Source organism: Carcharhinus amblyrhynchos, chromosome 10, assembly GCF_965287045.1.
Source record: "Carcharhinus amblyrhynchos chromosome 10, sCarAmb.v2.hapA, whole genome shotgun sequence".
Taxonomy (NCBI): domain Eukaryota; kingdom Metazoa; phylum Chordata; class Chondrichthyes; order Carcharhiniformes; family Carcharhinidae; genus Carcharhinus; species Carcharhinus amblyrhynchos.
In genome coordinates, this window is record NC_137333.1 from 105,542,001 (window position 1) to 105,563,103 (window position 21,103).

Here is a 21,103-nt window from a genome sequence, read left to right on the forward strand (position 1 = left end):
ACTAGACACACTGCATGCTTGGCATGGAACCAGAATGCCATTTCTTTAAGATAGGGAGCGCCTGCTTTTTCTATCCTCCTCCTCTGTGGCACAGACAGACTAGGAAGGAATTCAATCCCACGGTTGCAATTTCTGACTTCATCTGACGCACCTTTTTGTGCACTTTCTAGAGGTCACTGGATAACAACTAGCACTGAAAGACCTGGCTGGTTTATCATCTCTAACTAGGGTAAAGGGCTCAAAACAAAGCTGATTTGATTTATTATTGTTACACGTATTAGTATACAGTGAAAAGTATTGTTTCTTGCAAGCTATACAGACATAGCATACCATTCACAGGGAAGGAAAGGAGACAGTGCAGAATGTAGTGTTACAGTCATAGCTAGGGTGTAGAGAAAGATCAACTTAGGGTGAGGTAGGATCATTCAAAATTCTGATGGCAGCAGGGAAGAAGATGGAAGAGAAAATGTCCAGGGTGCGTGAGATCCTTAATTATGCTAGTTGTTGTGCCGAGCCAGCAGGAAGTGTATACAGAATCAATGGATGGGAGGCTGGTTTGCATGATAGATTTGGCTTCATGGCCTTTTGTAGTTTTTTGTGGTCTTGGGCAGAGCACGAGCCATACCAGGCTGTGATACAACCAGAAAGAATGCTTTCTATGGTGCATTCGTAAAAGTTGGTAAGAGTCGTAGCTGACACGCAAAATTTCCTTTGTCTTCTGAGAAAGTAGAGGCATTGGTGAGCTTTCTTAACTATAGTGTTGGCATGGGGGTACCAGGGCAGGTTGCTGGTGCTCTGGACAAGGTTGTCTTTTTGGTTTCGACCATACCACTGCTTACTCACTACAGATCTAGGTTGGAGAGAGCAAACATTCCTGCTCCAGAAGATTCAGATTGACAACGGGAAAGGCTTAAATTTGCTGCTTTTCATCTCAGGGCTCCAAGGCTGAAAAATACCAAAGAACCCAATGTCTGAAGAAAGATGTGTCAATAAATTGGGGAAAAGGAGGCACCTGTTAAATATCACCAGCAGCACACTGACGTGTGTGGAGTAGCCACACGAGCCCTCACTGAACGACGGGATCAAGTGTCTATTGTTGACTTTCCCCAGCAGGATTGATTCAGCCTGGAGAATACATTAGTTGATCATTTTTTTTATTTTGCATGAAGACTGCATTAACTAGTTTCAGCTGTTACACATTTCAGAGCACATCAGGAATTCAAACCCTCATGAGGTCTTTTGTTGTGTTGGGAGCACAGCCTGAAAGCCTGATACATTAAGATTGCATATCTCAATTGATAAAGAGGTGGGGGGAATGCAAACTAACACTTACAGTGGAGATCAGCAATTCTGCAAAATTTATTCTGTGGTATCCATGTGACATCAGAGGATTTGCCCAAATGGGGGTGTGCGCGCACACGCGTGCATGGGCAAATGCGTGTGGGCACTGAGTCAAGGACAGGTGTTTTCCATTATGTTTAAACATGTCAGCTAACAGCAAACACCACCATCTGTCCACCTTCTCCTGCTTCATTGACTTTAGCAAAGCTGGAAAGGTAAACTGGTGATACCAGGGCCCCCGAAGCACTAAAAGCCCATCTCGGGGTGTAGGAAACAGAGACAATGACCAACTTCATCACGAAATGGGATGGACACCCGAGGGAAATATATTTGCAGGGTCACGGGAATAGAGCAGGACAAATGGGACTGACTGGATTGCTCTACAGAGGGCCAGCATGGACTCAATGGGCCAAATGGCCACTTCCTGTGGAAAATTCCTGTCCTCAGCTCGCTTCTATGTCCCTCCCCACCCACCTTTGTACTATTTTTACAAATCCTCTGATGTCACATGGGTACATGAGGAATAAATTTGGCAAAATCACTTCTTTTCACAAGCCATTATCACTGTGTGAAACAGTTCTTACTCATAATCCCCCTGAATCTGTGTCCTTAAGCATTGTACCACCAGTTGAAGGGAACAGTTTTTCCCTTACCTCCAAGAAGAAAGGAGCCAGCTTCTTCAACTTAAACTTGCAGTTAAAATTCATCATCCCTGGAATCACTCTGGTAAATTTCCTCTGCACCCTCCCATCCGGCCTGAATGCCAAAAGCAAATCCCGAGGATTCTGCTAAATTTGCCTCCTTGCCCCACTCCTGATGAAGGGACAGCACTCTGAAAGCTCGTGCTACCAAATAAACCTGTTGGACTTTAACCTGGTATTGAGAGACTTCTTACTGCGCCCACCCCAGCCCAACGCCAACATCTCCACATCATTACATGGTGGATTTCTGTTTCCTTTATAATTTTGTAGTCCTCACCTGTTCACCATTTCCACTCAATGTTGTGAAAGCCTGTTGGACTAGATTTTCATTCTCATTCTGACGTACAAGAACACATTGTCACAAAACATTACAGCCATTCAGCCCAGCTAATCCATAGCTCTCTCATGTGTTTGTCTAGCTTTATTTACATGTACTTGTACCATTTTTCCTCACACAATCCTTGTGGCAGAAAATGCCACATTCTCATCAGTCCCTGGCCTGTGTTTAAGATCTCTCTGCAAGTGGAAACATGTTTTCCAAGTTTATCCATCAAGCTCTTTCATAATCTTGAAATCTATCCTATCACCCTTCCAGCTTCTGGAGGCAAGAGCCCCAGCCTGTTCAATTTTTTCTGAAAAATATTCTCTCAATTACAGTATTTTTCTGGTAAATCTTTTTATGCTTTTTCCATTGCTTCTAGAGCCCTATTCGTAATCAAGGCCACAACTGTTCACAGTCCAAGTGCGGTTGAACCAAGGTTCGATCCAAGTTTAACATAATTTCAATTCTTTTCAATCCTATCCCTCTAGAATCATTCTTCTGTCTCTCCGCTGCAAGGTCTAAAATGTCTCACTTATATCTCAAGTGACTAACAGTGCAGAGGATGGGGTGTTAAACATATAATTTCAAACACAACAGCCATGTCACAACACAAACAAATTGATCCTACACATTTCACGGACGTGAAAAGACAGTTTTGTAAAGTCACAATATAGTGTCAATCATTTCCCCTCTCACCAGGCCAGTAATTATCTGCTCTGGGAAGAGTCTTCAGTAAAAGCTTCAACTGGGAAATGATCCTCATTGGAATCATTTCCGTTTCTTTACACCACAATAAGCTCTTAAACAGATATAGATGAGTGAAATCTGATACCAAGTCCATTAGTTACACTTCTGAGATTGCTCTTTTCATTTGATTCACAAGGTAATCTATTCCTAGAACAGGAAACAAGGTTTTAATGCAAGTTGAACTGCAATAGCTCAGCTAAAGATTGCACCACACACACACACACACACAACTGGTTAAACCAAGCTCCCATTTTTAAATTCTTCTCCCTGTTCTCAAATCCCACTCTGGCTTCATCCCATTCCTAGAACCCTCCAATTTCTGCACTCATCGGATTCTGATCTCTTCAACGTCCTCAGTTTTAATTAAGGGGTGGCATGGTGACAGTGTTAGCACTGCTGCCTCACAGTGTCAAGGACCCGGTTCAATTCTCAGCGTGGGTCACTGTGTGGAGTTTGCAAGTTCTCCCCGTGTCTGCGTGGGTTTCCTCCCAGAGTCAGAAAGACATGCTGGTTAGGTACATTGGCCGTGCCAAATTCCCCCTCGGTGTACCCCGAGTGTGGCAACTTGGAGGTTTTCACAGTAGCTTCATTGCAGTGTTAATGTAAGCCTGCTTGTGACACTAATAAGTGAACTTTACTTCTACTTGACTTCAATTGTAGCCGTGTCTTGAGCTGCTTAGTCTATAACCTGTGGAATTCCCTCGCTCACCCTCTCCACTGCACTCTCATCCTTTACGTTGCTCCATAAAGGCTGCCTCTGAGTTTTAAATCATCTGGCCTGATAGTTCATAGGCTTTGCTGTCGATATTCATTGATAATCACAGTTGATTGATTGTTGATTATTGAATCTTAACATGGCAATTGGACTCTGATGCTTCTGCTTGTGCATGTCTTTCTAAGACCAGCAATTTAGAGGCACCTCAGATGCTGGTCATTAGAAAATCCTGCAAATCTGATCTCCTGTGGCACTGTTCCTTTGTGTACAGTAGTTGCAAAATAAAATGGGAAAACTCAAAAAAAACCTCTTTTCCTCAGTCAACCAAAGGCTAAGCTGGGATGAGAGATGATGATTTTCATCATTTGGGCATGCATTCGCCCAGAGCCACAGATATAGAAAACAGTCCACATTTCCCAGGATCTCTCTATTGCTCTTAAACAATGGGAGGTTGCGCTGCAGGAGTTTGTTGGAATAGGACTTCCTGGGTGGATTAAAGGTGTGAAGTTGTTCTCAGGTCACACATCAACTCAAAGTTGATGGCACAGTTTAATGATCCAATGCGTGAAAGAAGAACGGCAGAATGAATGAGCCGAGGACTTACATCCTGTCACGCTAATGCAACCAAAACCAAATGTCCAAACAGAACATTCCGGTTGCTATCACGTGCTTGCTTCTTCTGCAGCACAGTGCAATGGTGTACCATCTTGATGTTAGCAGCTTCAATTATATTTGGACTTCCACAGTGAAAGATTAAACAAAGCCATACCATTGTCTTTGATGACATGCAAGAGACCTTTCCTCCTGCACATTTCTTTCCAATAATGTATGTTGTTTCAGGAAAATATAAACAAGAGGTGGCCATTCAGTCCCTCAAGTCTGCACACCATTCAAAATTGGTCATGGTTATCTACATTGTTCCATGTTGGTTAAGATACCCTGAACATCCTGGTCTAACAAAAAACTTGTGTCTGACAAAAAGGTATCGACACTGAATTGTTTCTCTCCACATAATACTGCTTAACCTGCTGAATATTTCCAGCATTTTCTGTTTTAATTCAGCTTTCCAGCATCCGCAATAATGTGTTTTTATAAAAAGTCAATCACTCTCAGTTTCGAACCTCAACCGGCCCCCAGTTTGAACAGTAAAGAGAGAAAATAACTCCAGATTTCCATCACCCCGTGTGAGGAAAAACTACCCGAGAAAGATCTAGCTCTAATTTTAAGGTTATGCCCCCTAATTCTGGACTCTATCAGAGGAAATAGTTTTTCTTCATCTCCCCATCAAGTGCTTTAACTAGCTCAATTCAATCAGCATAAAACTTCTTTACTCGAGAGAACTTAAGCCTAGCCTTTGTCAACCCACTAATAATTAAGCCCTCTTAACCCCAATATTATTCTTGTGGAATTGGACTGCATCCTCTCAAAAGCTAATCTTTCCTTCCTGAGGTACAGTACCCAACACTGAGCACTATTACTACAGGTGGGATCTAATTTTCATGAACAGGTTCCAACAAATGTGCAATGAATGTCTTTCCACCTTATGAATCAGTCCAACAATTGTGCTGGTTCATTTGTCATTCAGCACGGCCACTGACCATTCAATGTTGATTTTAAACATCCAAACAAATGTGCAGGCAGCTCAAATGCTGGTGAGAGCTCTGCACAAGTTTCTGGCAAAAGAACTAAGAACTGGAGGTTGAATCAAAATGGCAGATCTAATGTGCAGTGTATGATGGAGGGTCACTTGGCTCTTTCAGGGAGTGTTTTTCTTTGGAGTTAGCAGTGCAACTTGCCCCACATCAGTCCCCCCTCACCACCACAGACAGAGCGGGTTCTGGTGTCAATGCTTCTTTGCATCACTTTTGTCTTTACGGTTAATGTCAAAAACCATTCAAGGTTAAAAGTATAGAAAAGAAAGCGCTTGAAGTGCTATAACCTGCAGCGCTCCAGACCAAATGCTGCAAAGTGTGATGAAGCTGAGTGGCCCATTTATCAGCCAACATAGAACAGATGCAATGGGCCAAGTGGCCTCTTTCCATGAAATTCTTCCTTTCAAACTGCTCCCACTGGTGGGCCTGTGCTGAATGCGTGTGCTAAACAGCTCAAAAGATGCTTCGCCGCAGACATCGAGAGGCTGAGATCTGCCTGGTATACCTCCACAATTCAAAGGGCATTTGCTTTGATTATTGAAGCCACCACAAATGCTTGTTAACTTCAACTCAACTCCATACAACCTGCAGGGTCTTGAACCAAACTTGCATTAAGAAAAACATGAATCATATTTTCAGCACATCCCAAAACACTGCAAATTTTAAATGTGGCAGCTTGTTATGTACATAAACGTAGCAGCCTATCTGCACACAGCAAGACAAGAGTTAATCCTTTCTGTTGCTGTTGGCTAAATGTCAAGCTCAGACTCTGGAGGAACTCTTCGCTCGAGGCTCAATTTGTGCCACTGGATCTCTAATGTGCACCTGAGCAGGTAGAGGTGGTCCAGGTCTAACACCACCTCAAAGAAATTACTAGAAATAAAAGTAGGACTCCCAGCAAGTTGTACTGGAACAAAATTTAGCACGGGATAGTAACCAACTATCAGTCCTGAAAATGTACTGACTCTACCTCCTACAGGCCCCCAAGGGTTTGCTGGAATCAAGTTCTAAGAAATCAAGACAAGGAGCTTCCTCTACATGGGAGTAGTTCATTCACTGGTCCGTCAGGCCAACTCACCTTATGGTTAAAATCACTTTCGCAGACCACAAAAACCCTCCTTTTTTTAAGATGTTTCAGCTGCAAAGTATGAGCGAAATACAAAGCAAGAGATTTTGAAATTTTACTCAAAAAAATTACCACATCACACCCACAGACAGGGAGGGGGAAAGTAGGGGGGTGCGGTGGGGGGGACGAGCGAGGGGCTGGTGAGGGGGTGAGAACACAAGCTAACTGTAAGAATCAGCAATTTTTGCACTTCCTTCCTTTGCAATAATTCTGAACCACAACAGTGTCAAACCCACAATTCTTCTTCACAAACCAAAAGTTGACAACCTGGCAAAAAAAAAAGGTGCTTACGATTTTCTTTTATTCATTCACGGGTTTCTTGCTCAAAGATACCAAGTGAGCTTTCTCCTGCAGCAATTCTGATACAACAGAGTGGCTCATTTACACAAGCCTCCTATGAGGCAGCTGAGTGCGGGACTGGACTCATGTTTAAGTGCAGGCCAGGTAAGGATGTCAATAAACCAGCTAAATTTTTGGACAAACTGACAGCACTTTAGCATTTTTACTGATCACAGCTTTCTATTCCGTTTCAAACAGACTTTCAACTCACGTTCTCTAGGTCACTAGTCCAGCAATATAACCCAACACAATGAAGAAACAAGAACTATGGACTCCCAGTAAAGACATGCGTCACTCAAATTGATGCAGAAAGCAAAATCCCGTTCAAGTTGCATAAATAAATGCCATCCTCTCTTGCACATCTTTACTTAAAAAAGTACATGCATTCATAGTGATCTTTACAATCCTGAAACATCACAAGGTGTTTTCCAACAAATACAGTATTCCTGCAGTGTGGTCACCATTGTGACGTAGGCAGATATTTTCTCACTGAGCATGGCAGTCTATTCCACTTGCAAGTTGCTTTCTTTGATGAAGGAATAAAAGGTATTGGCTCTCTCAGCATCAAGGTTGGACATGATCCAGCAACACGACCAAATGAACAGCAATGATCAGACGCTTTGTTGTTTATTAATTGATGTGGAGATGCCGGTGTTGGACTGGTGCAAACTCAGTAAGAAGTCCACAGGTTTATTTAGTACCATGAGTTTTCGGAGCACCACTCACCTCATGAAAGGGCAGTGCTCCAAAAGCTTGCGATACCACATAAATCTGATGGACTTTAACTGGTGTTGTGAGGCTTCTCACTGTTTATTAAAATGATACTAAATAGATAAATGTTGGCCAGGGCAAAGGGGAAAAGCATTGCTTTGAACAAGGGCAGAGTTGTTTAATCCACCTGATTGGTCAGAGAGGGGCCAGTTTAACATCTCATCAAAAAAAGACAGTGGCTGGGATTCTCTGACCTCGCCCACAGCTAGGATTTTCCAGTCCCACTGCTGCAAATGGAGATTTGGCTGAGTGCCAAATTCTCCGTTCTCATTGACATTGGAGAATTCTGGCCAGTACCTCCAATACTGCAGCACTTCAATATTCACCCTTTTTATATCAACACTGAAAATGCCACAACAGGAATTCTACATTAACAGAGCCCACAGCAATGTGGGTGTAGGATGCAGCTTCATTATATTCTGTACCATTACATCCTGGGACACTAAAAGCAACACCTATCTACTGGTCTGGAGAGCTGAAGCCATGCTGCCAATGCCACAATAAAGGGAAAGGGGACAAACTGCACAAGAAACCAAAGTCAGAGTAAAGTTTGATGAGTGGGAGTCGAGCTGGTAGACATCAGAGAGGCCATGAACTGATTTCAACATGAAGCTAAGAACTCAAGTGGTGACATTAGGAAATTAGGAGGTGTAGAACAAGAGAACAGAGGCAATGGATAAAGTGGGTGGGATTACCCTGTCAATGCAAATTTTGTGAATTGTAAAATTCCATCTGGTTCACTAATTTCCTTTTGGAAAGGATATCTGCCATCTTTAACCTGTCTGGCCTACATGGGATTCCAGCAGTAGTTGCCTTAACCACTCGCAAGGGCAATACGATGTCAGCAATATCCACATCTCATGAAAAAAATTCAGCAAGTGGAATGACGGCGCAGTGGTTAGCACTGCTGCCTCTCGGCGTCAGGGACCGGGTTTGATTCCTGGTTTGGGTCACTGTCTGTGCAGAGTCTGTTCGCTCTCCCCTTGTCTGCGTGGGTTTCCTCCGGATACTCCGGTTTCCCACCAGGTCTGAAAGACGTGCTGGTTAGGGGCATTGGGAACGCAAAATTCTCCTTCAGCGAACCCAAACAGGCGCCCGGGCGTGGCGACTAGGGTATTTTCATAGTAACCTCGTTGCAGTGTTAATGTAAGCCTAATTGTGACAGTAATAAATAAAGAAAAGGAGTAATGGTGATCTGGAATGTGCTACCTGAAAGGATGAAAGCAGATAGAATAGTATGTATGTAAAGGTGGCAAATTTGTAGGGATTAAAGAACAGCTCTTTCAAAGAGCCAGCACGGGCATGATGGACCAAATGGCCTTCTTACATGCTGCAAGAGTCTATGGCAGATCAGCAATTTTGATCTACCTGGTGCAATTTTTGATTAACCTGCTGCAATAGCATAAGGATGCTCAGGCTGACTGCTGCACTCAACACAAGAAATAGAGGCAACTCCAACTGTTGCCTCAAACTACTCAGTGGAAAGACAGGATATCAAACCAGGAACCATCATGTCCATTTAAAGTAAACTTTTAAAATTTCCCCTTTGATTTGGATTTCAGGAGATTCTGACTGAGTTCTGTTCTGAATTCAGGCCAATTGTTCCATAGGAGCAGTTATTTCACCCATGACTGGGAAGCTGGCCATCAATATAATTTAGTCACGTAGAAATCCAATAGGGAATGCTGGAGAAACTTCCGGGGAGAAGTGGATGTTGTTACCACAGGGAACGTTGAAATAAACTGTACAGATTCACTTCACCCTCACATCCGTCTCACTTCCCCATGGCTCCAACTCACACTGTTGATCTCAGCATCCGAGAGCTTGGCAGTGTGGGAAAACGGTTCCCATCCCCGATCACGATCTACCACTAACCCTTGGAAAAGCTTGTGCACGAAATCCAACCTAGCTGTGTCACCCTCATGGAGGAATAGCCGGTTGCCATTCACCGTCTCGATTCAAATGAAGAGCGGACGCTTGGATGAGGGTTACTGGTAGAAGCTGCTAACCTGGGAACGAAGCCATTCCTTCAGCACGAAAGATGATTGAGGTGAAGAGGTGGAGAAGTGACTCTAGCCGACTAACCTCAAGAAAGCTCTTTTCAAGTGAAAGCTCTTTTCAAGAGAATTACAAACAGCTAAAGTAAAGATAAATGCCACAAATATCACAACTAATGATTGAGCCTCCTGCTCAGGTGCGAAACCACAGCATCATTATGGGTGTCATATTTATCTCAAATGCAGAGCCACATGTTTTTTTTTTAGCTGCATCAAAGTTCCCTCACCACACTTTGGAAAGCTCTGATACATTCCCCAGCTGCATTTACATAGCACCATTAATATCGAAAAATCCCAAGACACTTTCAAGTAAATTACTCTTTTTAATTCATTCAGGGAACGTGGACATCATTTGGGCAACATTTATTGTCCATCCTTAATCGTCCTTGAACAGAGCATTTAAGATTCAACCACGTTGCTGTGGATCTGGAGTCACATGTAGGCCAGACCGGGTAAGAGCGGCAGATTTCCTTCTTAAAGGACATCACTGAACCAGATGAGTTTTTATGAGAATTGACAATGGCTTCATCATTAAGACCTTAATTGTAGACTCTTTAAAATTAAATTCAAATTTCACCATCTGCCGTGGTGGGATTTGAACCCAGGTCCCCAACGCATTACCTTTGGGTCTCTGCATTACTAGTCCAGTGATACATCACGACACCACTGCCTCCCCCATTTTCTATAACCGAGAACATTGCAAAAACAGTCCAAGGCTGTAAATTTCTAAATTAAGTTTATTCATTAGTGTCACAAATAAGGCTTACATTAACACTGCAATGAAGTTACGGTGAAAATTACACTGAGGGAGAATGGTCAATGCATTTAATTTTAATGTACTTTTCTCATATTAGACAGAAGCATAATCAGGCAACAAGTGACATCAGGCTGCAGGAATTCTGGAGATGTGATTAAAAGCTGAGTCAGTGAGCTGGACAGTTAGCTGGACAGTCTTGGTGATGAGAGAGGAGAGGAGAAACTCAGCTCAGGGTCAAATAGGAAGATGACCTTGTGAACAGTCTGGTCCAACCCATGGCAGTGGCCATGGAGAGGGCTGGATTCACTGACACGAGTAGGTAGTGTGTGGGACAGGGCAAGAGATTCTCACAGGAAGTACAAGTTTCAGTTGCCTCTGTAACCACAGTAGGTATCATAATCAAGCCAACTTCTATTTTGACCTGATCTCCTCATAACACTTCAGTGCAGTGAAGGCGAGGAAATAGCAAAAAGGAGTCCTGAATCAATGTGCTGTAAAAAAAACTACGAAAGTTTAATTAAGAGTGTAACACAATTCTGAGTACAACATGACAATGAGCAAATTACAAGATAAACCCAACCGAGGGATATTCACAAAAGAACAGAGAACCAAAACTGAGTGCCTTCATTTTGGACAGCCATCTTTGCTTCATTTCTGCTCTACTTGTTTCTCTGTTCCTGTTTAAAAAAACAGAAAGGTTACACTGTCAAAAGTTCCTTCCCACAGACCACAGCAAATTCCTAATGTCAGACTCCACTCAACTCATTCATTTCCCCACCCTTTCCTCTTTCAGCACTGCCAGCAGCCACACTGAACTCTCAAATGAGATGGATTAAATTGGCTGATGCCAATCCAGACCAACGACATGCAGAGACAATCTCCACTGGCAGCAGAGATCAACATGCTCCACCACTCTCACTGACCTGAGCGCACAACTAACCCCTTCCCCTTGGACCGACCTGCTCCATTCCCTTCTTTCCTCCATTCCAACATCTCAGGGAAGAGCCAAAAATCAAAGGAATGCTGGCAAGGCCTGAACGGAAGCACTTAACATTTAGCTTCCAGGCTCTATCCAGTTTGATGCTTTCAGCCATCCCCTGCCAATGGTGTTCAACACTGTCACCAGAGGTTCATCTGCAATGGTGGATACATCCGTCCATCTGAATCCCAAAAATGTCAAGCAGATCAATAATAAATATTGTTCTGCCAAAGGCCTGGTAGTTAGTGAATTGTCACTGTTTCAGAGGTGGTGGTGGTGGTGGGGGCAATGTAGTGAAAATCATAAATCAAACAAACAAAGCCTGTGTGCATACAGAACGTTTTACTCCATTCCAAATACCTGTCCTTGTTCTCTTTTACACCAGGTCACGTCCTGCTCGGAGACCAGTCAGGCTGATGGATAAGGTACATTTGAGTGCCTGGCTGCGCTCTCCCCTCAGGTCAGTGTGTTACAAATGTACGCAGGGACTTCAGCCCATAACACAGACTGATATCCCTCAGAGGGATTCTGCTTTGTGTAGGGGGTACCATCCTTTAGTCGAGACGTCCAACCAGGCTCCCTCCAGCCTGTTCAAGTGTATGTTAAAAGATCCTCTGGTACAATTCAAAGAGCAGTGTTTCTCCAGTACTCCTCCCTTAACCAGTGCCATCACAAAGAGCAACTACATCTTTTCTGCTATTGATAACTGCAGGGTGAGGATCAATTCAATACATATGGCTGTCAATATATTCTAGAAGCAACTTTTGTCTTGACAAAAAAGGCTACATAATATGCTAAGTAAATATAATTATTTCTTTACTATTCATCAAAGCTTCAAGCTTTGTATTGCGTGACTGGTTACCTGACTGGGTGGGTACTAAGTATACAGTGATCTCAAGGCCCAGCTAATGTGCTGATATCTCTAGATGTTGGGGTTTACCCAGTACTTTTCTCTCACCTCGTGGGAGGGAAAGGGAAGCGGATACCAGAATAAAAAACATGATCTTACACGATTCCATTGCACCAAATTTCATTCAAAACTCTTTGCTTTGAAACACACAACGATAGTCATCGGAAAGTGTGAAAGGCTTAAGTTCTTAAAACATATCCAGGAGAATCTTTTATGCCAATGCGCAGAAAGTCTGACAAAAGAGGGGGCAATGCTGGACCTAGTTTTAGGGAATGAAACTGGGCAAGAGAAGTTTCAGTGGGAGAGCATTGTGGTGACAGTGACCATAACTCAGGAGGATTTAAGGTAGTTATGGAAAGGGACCGGAAATGAAGGTTCTGAACTGGGGGAAAAGCCAATTTTAAAAGGATAAGACAGGGTCTGGCCGAAGTTTACCAGGAGTAGCGACCTGTCACAACATCAGTGGGATTGATTTGAAAAGTAAAAAGAGTGTGTACAGGGTCAAAATGTTCCTGTGAAAGTGAAGAGTGAGAGCAACATGTCCAGAGAACCCTGAATGTCAAGGGATATCCAGGGTCAGATAAGGAAAAAAAAAGAGAGACTTAAAGCAGATAACGAGGGCTCAAAACAGCCGAAGCCCAAGAGCAGGACAGAAAGTGCTGGAAGTTACTTAAAGAAATTAGGAGAGCAAAGAGGAGGACATGTAAAAACACCGGTGGGTGAAATAAAGGAAAATCCTGAAGTGTTTTATCAGTCTATTAAGGGCAGGAGGATGACCAGGGTAAGAGTAGGATCCATTAAGGACCAACATGGCAACCTGTGTGCGTTGGGGAGGTTTTAAATGAGGACTGAAGTTTATTTATTAGTGTCACAAGCAGGCTTACATTAACACAGCAAAGAAGTTGCTGTGAAAATCCCCCAGTCACCACACTCCGACACCCATTCGAGTACACAAAAGGAGAAAGCACCTAACCAGCGCATCTTTCAGACTGTGGGAGAAAACCAGAACACCCTGAGGAAACCCATCCAGATACAAGGAGAATATGCAGACTCCACACAGACAATGACCCAAGCCAGGAATCGACCACATCACTGGCACTGTGAAGCAGCAGTGCTAACCACTGTGCCAACATACCACCCCTATGCATATTATGCATCACTATGGAGAATGATGATGTACGTACAGAAATTAGGGCAGGGCATTGTGATTTACTTGATCAACTTAACATCGAGAGGGAGGAGGGATTAGAGGTTTTGATGGACAGAAAAGTGAATAACTCCCCAGATGAGATGTACCCCAGGCTGCTGTGGGAGGCAAGAGAGGAGATTGCAGGGGCTCTGACACTAATTTTCAGATCTTCTCTGGCCAAAGTACCAAAGAACTGAAGGCCAGTGAATCTGATACCATTATTCAAGAAGGGAAGTAGGAAAAAAAAACAGGAACCTACAGGCCAGTGAGTGGTAGGGAAACTGTTGGAAAAAATTTAGAGGGACAGAGTTAGTCTCCACTTGGGAAAGCAAGGATTAAATCAAGGATAGCCAGCATGGCTTTGTCAAAGGGAGATCACACCTGAACTCTGCCTGACCCACATGCTGTTATTTACTGTCACATTCTGCAGTTACTGGCAGACAGACAATCAGGTATGCAAACTTAACCTTAACAGTGTGAAGCAGTGCTTGCTGCACCTATCTGCACAGCAAGCCAATTCTACTGGCATGTCAACAGAAATGGTAAAAATCAGCAAGAAAAGATCTGCACAAAAAGTGCACCAAGGCTTAAATTAACACAAGAGGCTGTTTTATTCAGAATCCTACTGATTCGATTTACTATTATCACATGTATTAGTATACAGTGAAAAGAATTGTTTCTTGCACACTATGCAGACAAAGCGTACCGTTCATAGAGAAGGAAATAAGAGGGTGCAAAATGTAGCGTTACAGTCATAGCTAGGGTGTAGACAAAGACTAAGTTAATGCGAGGTAGGTTCATTCAAAAGTCTGACAGCAGCAGGGAAGAAGCTGTTTTTGAGTCGGTTGGTATGTGACCCCAGACTTTATCTTTTTCCTGAAGGAAGAAGGTGAAAGAGAGAATGTCTGGGGTGCGTGAGGTCCTTGATTATCTTTTAAAAAGCATTTAGATAGTTACATAGGTACGATTGGTATAGAGGGATACAGGCCAAATGCAGGCAATTGGGATTAGTTTTGAGGTTTAAAAAAAAGGACGGCATAGACATGGGGGGAACAGGACAGGTTGTTGGTGATCTGGACACCTAGAAACTTGGACCTCACTTTGCAAATGGGGAGTTAATCATCAGTCACTGCTCTGCTGAATTACATCAAGATAACTAGATAAGAAAAGATTGCTTTGCTAATGCATCGGATGGAACCTGTGACCATCAATCACCCAATTGAACATCCCACATGGTTCAAAGTCAAATTGTGTTTAAATTTCACTTCTGTGACTCGCCTTGGGATGTTTCTGTGACAAACATGCTATATAAATGAAAGTTGTCTGAGTCATTGCACAATACCACAAGAATCAATCCTCACAGCAACTCTGGCGTGTGCGCACGCGCGCCTGAAGGGAAATATTCACAATCCACAAGGAGCTGATGATGCCAAACTTGTGATTATTGCTACATTACAGTGAGGATCAGTATCCAGCGCTGGAAAAGGCGCCAATTACTGCTCAAGGCAAGATCCACGAGGAAATATTCAGTGCATAAAACACCCCAGAGATTATTGGACATGGCACATTTCCAACTCGGCGTAGAAAAGGTTATTCCCACTGAGAAACCAGAAATATTTAGATTAATTTTTTTTTGGTGGTCATTCAGCCTATCACACTTGTGTTGGCTCTCCCAACACAGTGGTACAGGGGTTTGCACTGCTACCTTGCAGCACCAGGGATCCAGGTTCGATTCCCGGCTTGGGTCAGTCTGTGTGGAGTTTGCACATTCTCCCCCTGTCTGCGTGGGTTTCCTCCGTGTGCTCCGGTTTCCTCCCCCAGTCCGAAAAATATGCAGGTTAGGAGAATGGGCCATGTTAAATTGACCCTAGCGCCTGGGTGATTCTCAGGTTAAGTGTGTGGGGTTGCAGGAAGAAAGCCTGGGTGGGATTGTGGTCGATGCAGAATGAGGCCATTTGGCCCACTGAGTCTGCAATGTAGGGATTCAATGGAAGGGCTATTCGATTCAATCTCAATACCCAACTCTCTCCCCAGTGACTTTTGCTCCTTCAAGTTTTTACCCAATTCCCTTTGGAAAGTTATGATTGAATCTGTTTCCATCACCCTTTCAGGCAGCATCTTCCAGATCATAACAACTCACTGCTGAATGAAAATTTGTATCTCACCTCTGCCAATCTGGACATCAATCTGAGCCTATCTGGTTATTGATAATCTTGCCAGCGGGAACAGTTTCTGATTTATTCTCCCAAACCCCTCAATGTTGAGAGAGATCTTTCGGGTTTTAAAGGGAGTTGCATCATTTTCACCAGCTGAAAATTGGGTTTCACCTTCAAAAGACGGCTTTGTGGTCAGTGGCATGAATTCTTTTATACAATAGAGATAAAAAACAGCCCACAATGCCCGAGTGAGCCACCAACGTACGTGCGACATTGCTCAGAATGTAATCACTCCCCATAAATACATTTCAAATAAAATCCTCAATATCCTCTTGACAGTATCAGGACGGTATCCTTTACAATCCACCTGTAATTAATGAGACATCAGCTGTAAATAAAACAGCAGCCTTTTCTCTTGGTTTTAGTTTCACCAGTCCTGAAAGCACAGTGGAGTACAGAGCCGAGCATCCCCCCCACCATATTCCACCAGCTCATGGGTACGGCAACCAAGTAACTAGACCAAAAAGTCACCATCAGTAAGACTCCAGCGATAGTGTGGCGGAGGCTCAGCGCCACACTGACAGAAGGCCGGCGCCAAGGGCACGCCACACTTTTGGGTGTGCTGTCTTTTTGATGAGGTACTAAAACAAACCATACTGCTGGATAATGATCTGGAGCTCTTTGAAATGTTCAGACGTCATTAATATCAGATTATTTCCTCGCTGTTTGCGGGAACTTGTTCTGCGTAAATTGGCAGCTGTGCTTTCTACATTGGTGACTCAACTTCAAAAACACTCCATTGACCATAAAGGGTGATGAGATGCTCCGAGATCATGAAAGGCGCTGTGAAAACAGGTCTTTCCTTATCCTTTTGTAGTGTATGCAACTTCATAGCCAAAGCCAATCACATCCATCCATGCTTACAGCATAAACCACGGTGCGATCCCAATTGTTGCCACCAATGACCACATCCCTTGTCTGTAACAGGTATTTAGAGAATAAACAGTGACACTAGACAAGCAGAACTGTGCCAGAATGACAGCTTCATTTGGTCATCACAGTCGATGGAATGAAAGAAAATTGCCAGCAACTGACAGACGTAACTTCAGAATTGAAACACTCAAGGATCAAACTGGTCCACTGGTTTCACTTGGATGACACTGATACTCCAACAACCACATCAAAACCAACACCAAACATCCCAAAGCAAACACATCAGATCACAGGAATACTCTCCACTTGCCTGGACGGGTGCAGCTCCAACAACACTCAAGAAGCTCGACACCATCCAGAACAAAGCAGCCCATTTGATTGGCACCTCATCTACAAATATCCATTCCCTCCACCAACAACACTCAGTAGTAGCCGTGTGTACCATCTACAAGATGCACTGCAGCAATTCACCAAAAATCTGAGGCAGCACTTTCCAAACCCACAACCATTTCCATCTTGAAGGACAAGAATAGCAGATACATGGGAACACCACCACCTGCAAGTTCCCCTCCAAGCCACTCATCATCCTGACTTGGAAATATATCACCGTTCCTTCACAGTTACTGGGTCAAAATCCTGGAATTCCCTCCTGAATGGCATTGTGGGTCAACCCATAGAATACAGACTTTAATGATTCAAGGAGGCAGCTCATCACCACCTTCTCAAGGGCAAGTAGTTGGGCAATAAATGCTGGCTGGCCAGCGATGCCTATGTCCCACGGATGAATAAAAAAACTAAACCTCAAATGAAGCTCCCATATCACACACTGTAGTCAGTGCCCAAACACCTCAGAAATCTCACTCTCTCCAGATGGAATCAACCAATTTGAGCTCCTAAATCCTGCAGTCACTAGTTAACAGGAAGGGAAAAAATTAAATGCTTTTGGATTTAATCTCTCTCCCAGTGAGAGACGAGCAGAAAGGACACAGGTTAAAAATAAGGTGGCTCTCATTTAAGACAGAAATTAGGACAATTTGTTTTCTCTTGGAGGGTCGTAAGCCCGTGGAGCTCTTACTTTTGAGGGTTGGGTAGGTAGATTCTTGGTTGTCAAGGGGGTCCAAGGGTCTAGGGTAGTAGGAAGGAAGGTGAAGTTGAGGCCACAGTGAGATTAGCCATGATCTTAGCATATGGTAGCACAAGCTCAATGGACCAAACAGTCCACTGCTGCTCTGGATGCATACATTTGTGTGTGAGCCCACTGAGGATTTAAAAATTTGCCGTACCCAAGTGCTGAAGCAGGGAGTGAGAAAAAGGAAAATTAACATTGCTTGCATGACAGTGTGTTTGTTCACTTCTTTCAGGTATGGATCCTTGCTGGACCATTCAATTTGATTTATTACTGTCACAAGTATTAGTATACAGTAAAAAGGATTGTATTTTTGAAAAGTATTGATTCTTGCCCAATTTGAAACAAAAAAGAGTCGGTACCCTTTGCCAATGCAGCTATTAAAAACGCAAATATGATTAGGCCAAGTGGTCTATGCAAATGATTTTCAGTAAACATATATCCTGTTTCCCCAAATAATTTTCAATGAGTGCACACCATGTTACCCTCGAGATCTGTAATGGACGTGAATGCCACAGAGGATTTCTCACTTCAAGTAAGTCTGCAAAACAAAAAGCCACATCCACACAGAAAAGCGGCTGCAGGAATCAGCAGGGAAACTTGCCAGTTCGTTCAGTTCCCTGCAGGATGACTAAATGCAAACCTATTTCCCCTCCCCTTCAGATCTGCCGTACTGAATACAAACATGTTGTGTGTACACACAAAACACACACACACGCAAACATTTACTCTGCAAAAATACTGACATTGTGCCTAAAAACAACACAACTGGCATTTCCTGAAAACTAGAGGGCTGGGTGGGATTACTGAGAGGGGAAGGGGTGTACTGAACCACAACACATTAAGGGAGAGCTCACGGCTGAGGAATAAACAGAAATTCCCAAAACTCTGGAAATGTCTGGTTCAGAGATCCTAAAAATCATAGAACCAGGGCAGAAAGAAAGAAGCCATTCAACCCATCAAGTCTGCTCTCCAAAACAGACTTTTGGAGAGTCACCTTATCCCCATAACCCTGCACATTTACCACTGCTAATCCACCTAACCAGCACGTCTTGCGGACTGTGGCAGGAAACCCACGCAGACACAGGGAGAGCTTACAAACCCCACAGTGACAGTGGCCCAAGCCAGGAACTGAACCCAGGTCCATGGTGCTGTGAGGTATCAGTGTTAACCATTGTACCACCCAGACATATATACAACAGCGATATAACACAGCTGTATAAATATACATATAAATACACAGATAGACAAGCCATAATAGATTTATAAATATACAGAAATGCACCATATTGAGATGTAACATATAGATATATACATTCAATAAGTAAATACATTCCTCAAAGTTTACAAATGCAATTGAGAACATGCAGAAAATGGATTTTAAAGTTTTGCAAATTGTTATAAAAGGTATTTGGAAGTTGCAAATTGAATTTAAAGGGAAGATTTAAAGGCAGATTCCCAGAGCTGCTGTAGAGTGAAGTTTTTGGGGAGTTTTTAGGGAGTGTTTGGGAAGGTTTTGGGGAGTTTTTAGGGAGTTTTCTGGAGTTTTGGAGCTCTCCACAGGTTCTGCAGCACTGGTAAACTCTGAGGCCGGGGCTGGGATACTCACAGCACACACAGCGCATAGGCCCCGCTCACACTCTCGCTGTCTCTCACCAAGAAGCTGCCATCCCTGCCCGCCCGGGCCAGCAGCTCCTCGGCCGCCGCTCGGCTCAGGTCCCGGTGATACCACAGAGCGGGCCCGGGGCTGGGGCAGCCGCCCGCCATCTCCCCGGCCGGCTCCGTGTCCCTGCAGTCCGGGAGGAGAGGCTGAGGCGCGGGTCCGGTACGGGCTGAGCCGCTCTCACTCTCTGACACTGACCGCCGGCCCCGCGGCCGCTCCGTGCGGACACCTTCCCTCACACCTCCCCTCCGCCAGAGGGCACGTCACTGGGGGCGGGGCTGGGGGCGGGGCCGGAGCGAGAGCCGCCTCCCATTGGCCAAACCTCCACAACGCCCCGATTGGTCAGGAAACCCGCATGTGGACAACAGTGTGGGCGGGGATGCATTGCAGGGGGGCGAGGATAGTGGACAAGAGGCGGGGCTAAAGGGCAGGAGGCGGGGCTAAAGGACAGGGGTAAGGGCCGGTGGGCAGGGGTGGGGCAAAAGGAAGGGAGGCGGGGCTGGTGGTCAGGAGCACGTCTGGTGGACAGGGGCGGGGCCGGTGGGCAGGAGGCGGGATTGGTGGACAGGGGCGGGGCTGGTGGGCAGGAGGCGGAACATATTGGCAGGAGGGGGGGGGGGCTAAAGGACAGGAGGCGGGGCTAAAGGACAAGAGGCGGAGCTGGTAGACAGGAGGCGGGGCTTGTGGATAGGAGGCGGGATTGGTGGACAGGGGCGGGGCTGAAGTAAAGGGGCGGGGCTCGGAGTGAGGCGGCGGGGATTCCGGGAAAGTGGCCGGGGCAGGGGCGGAGGAGGAGGCGGTGGGAGTGAAAGATCGTGGGCGGGGCTTTGATAGGGGCAGTTTTGTGGAAAGCGGGCAGGGCTCGGTGAGGAGGCGCGACACAGGGGGGAGGGCGGGGCTGTGGTAGGGGCGGGGCTGTGAGAAGAGGGCGGAGCTCGGTGGGGCGGCGCAGATCTGGGAGAGGGGCGGGGCTCGATGAGGAGGCGTGGCTCAGGGGAAGGGGGCGGGGTTGGTGATAGTGGGCGGGGCTGGTGCTCCGGGCAGTGAAGTGCAGCCATTGTTCTGGTTGAAAAAGTGGGAGCCAATTTGTGCACAGCAAGATCCCACAAGCAGCAGTGTGAAAATAACCAACCCATTTTCATAGAATCCCTGTAGTATAGAAGGAGGCCGTTCAGCCCATCGAGTCTGCGCCATCTACAGTCCCATCTGGCCCTATTCCCATTATGGGTGGCACATTGGTCAGCATTGCTGTCTCACAGCGCCAGAAATCCAGGTTCAGTTCCTGCCTTGGGTCACTGTCTGTGTGGAGTTTGCATGTTCTCCCCGTGTCTGCGTGGGTTTCCTCCGGCTGCTCTGGTTTCCTCCCACATTCTGAAAGACGTGCTGCTTAGGTGCATTGACCTTGCTAAATTCTCCCTCCATGTACCGGAACAGGCACCAGAGTGTGGCAACTAGGGGATTTTCATAGTAACTTCATTGCAGGGTTAATGTAAATCTACTTGTGACTAATAAAAAAAATTTTAAACTTCAAAAGCAGCCAACATAATTAAGGATCCCATGCATCCCAGGCATACTCTCCTCTACCTTCTTCCTTCGGGAAAAAGATACAGAAGTTTGAG

General features: G+C 44.8%; 1 protein-coding gene across 2 annotated transcripts in view; it reads right to left on the reverse strand.

Annotated features, from left to right (window-relative positions):
• inppl1a (inositol polyphosphate phosphatase-like 1a) overlaps window positions 1–19,705 on the reverse strand; it is a 173,596-nt gene extending 153,891 nt beyond the window's left edge. For both annotated transcript variants that reach the window (XM_080197715.1, XM_080197714.1), the window contains exon 1: window positions 19,431–19,705. In XM_080197715.1, coding sequence (XP_080053841.1) covers window positions 19,431–19,588 — 158 coding nt within the window. In that variant the 5' untranslated portion in view covers window positions 19,589–19,705. The remainder of the gene's footprint in view (window positions 1–19,430) is intronic.
• Between the last annotated feature and the right edge of the window lie 1,398 nt (window positions 19,706–21,103).